A 1476-nucleotide genomic window follows, 5' to 3' on the forward strand; every position below is an offset into this window, starting at 1 on the left:
GGTGGTGCTGGTGGTGGCGGTGGTGGTGGTGGTGCTCCTGCTGCTGCTGGTGCTGCTGCTGCTGCTGATGCTGCTGCTGCTGCTGCTGCTGCTGCTGCTGCTGCTGCTGCTGCTGCTGTAGACGGGTATGTCTAAAGGGGAGAGAAGAGACAGCAGGATGGACGCTTATCCTGGAGGAGACACCTGAAAAGGAGACACCTCAGCATACACCCCACAAACAGAAAAAAAAATAAAAAAAAAAGAGACAAAAAAAAAGAGACAAAAGAAAGAGAGACAGAAGAAAAGGAGACAAAAGAAAGGGAGACACCTGAAAAGGAGACACCTCAGCATACACCCCACAAACAACAAAAAATAAAAAACAGAAAAAGAGACAAAAGAAAAGGAGACAGAAGAAAAGGAGACAAAAGAAGAAGAGACAGAAGAGGAGACAATAATAAAGGAGACAAAGAAGGAGACAAACAAAGAAACAAAAAAAAAACAAAAAAAAACAAAAAGAAAACAAGAAGACAAAAAAGGAGACAAAAAAGGAGACAGTAAAGCGAGAAGAAAATAAATTAAAACAAACTAAATAAAATAAATAAATAAATAAAAATAAAAATAAAAATAAAAATAAAAAAATAATACTAGTTACCTCTTCCTTCTCTTTCTCTTCTCTCCTGCTGAGACACCCCAACAACAAAAAAAAAAACAAAAAAAACAAAAAAAAACAAAAAGGAGACAAACATAATTAAAAAGAGACAGAAAAGGAGACAGAAAAGGAGACAGAGAGAAGGAGACAGAGAGAAGGAGACAAAAAAAATAAATAAAAAAAGAGAGAGAGAGGAGACAAAAAAAAATAAAGAGAGAGACAAAGAAAGAGACAAAAAGAAAAAAAAAACAAAAAGGAGACAAACATAATTAAAAGGAGACAGAAGAGACAAAAAGGAGACAAAAAAAATAAAGAGAGACAGACAGAGAAGGAGACAAAAAGAAATAAAGAGACAAAAAGGAGACAAAAAAATACAGAGAGAGAGAGAGAAGGAGACAAATAGAAATAAAGAGACAGAAGGAGACAAAAAGAAATAAAGAAAGAAAGAGAGAGAGAAGGAGACAAAAATAAATAAAGAGAGAAAGAGAGAGAAGGAAACAAAAATAAATAAAGAGACAAAAAGGAGGAGACAAAAAGAAAAAAAGAGAAAAGGAGACAGAAACAAAAAAAAGAGAAAAGGAGACAAAAAGAAATAAAGAGAGACAAAGAAGGAGACAGAAAAGGAGACAAAAAAGAAGATACAACAAAGCAGAACAAAAGCAAACAAAATACAGTAATTAGGGTTTAGGGTTTAGGGTTTAGGGTCTAGGGTTTAGGGTTTAGGGTTTAGGGTTTGCTGACGTTTCTTTTTGCTTCGCTGCCTGCTGCAGCTCGAACACGCCGAGCAGCAGCCAGCTGCAGCACACACAAATTAGGGTTTAGGGTTTAGGGTTTAGGGTTTAGGGTTT

At 36.2% G+C, this 1476-nt stretch overlaps 1 protein-coding gene across 1 annotated transcript in view; it reads right to left on the minus strand.

Annotated features, from left to right (window-relative positions):
- Positions 1 to 623: 623 nt before the first annotated feature.
- Positions 624 to 1476, minus strand: part of EMH_0082700 (uncharacterized protein) — a gene marked incomplete at both ends in the record, with an annotated part of 1717 nt that continues 864 nt past the window's right edge. Inside the window, one exon of the mRNA XM_013500567.1 lies at positions 624 to 659. Within this exon, the coding sequence (XP_013356021.1) occupies positions 624 to 659 (36 nt within the window). The remainder of the gene's footprint in view (positions 660 to 1476) is intronic.

The sequence above is a fragment of the Eimeria mitis genome, genomic scaffold (assembly GCF_000499745.2).
Source record: "Eimeria mitis Houghton genomic scaffold, Emh_scaff5547, whole genome shotgun sequence".
Classification (NCBI taxonomy): domain Eukaryota; phylum Apicomplexa; class Conoidasida; order Eucoccidiorida; family Eimeriidae; genus Eimeria; species Eimeria mitis.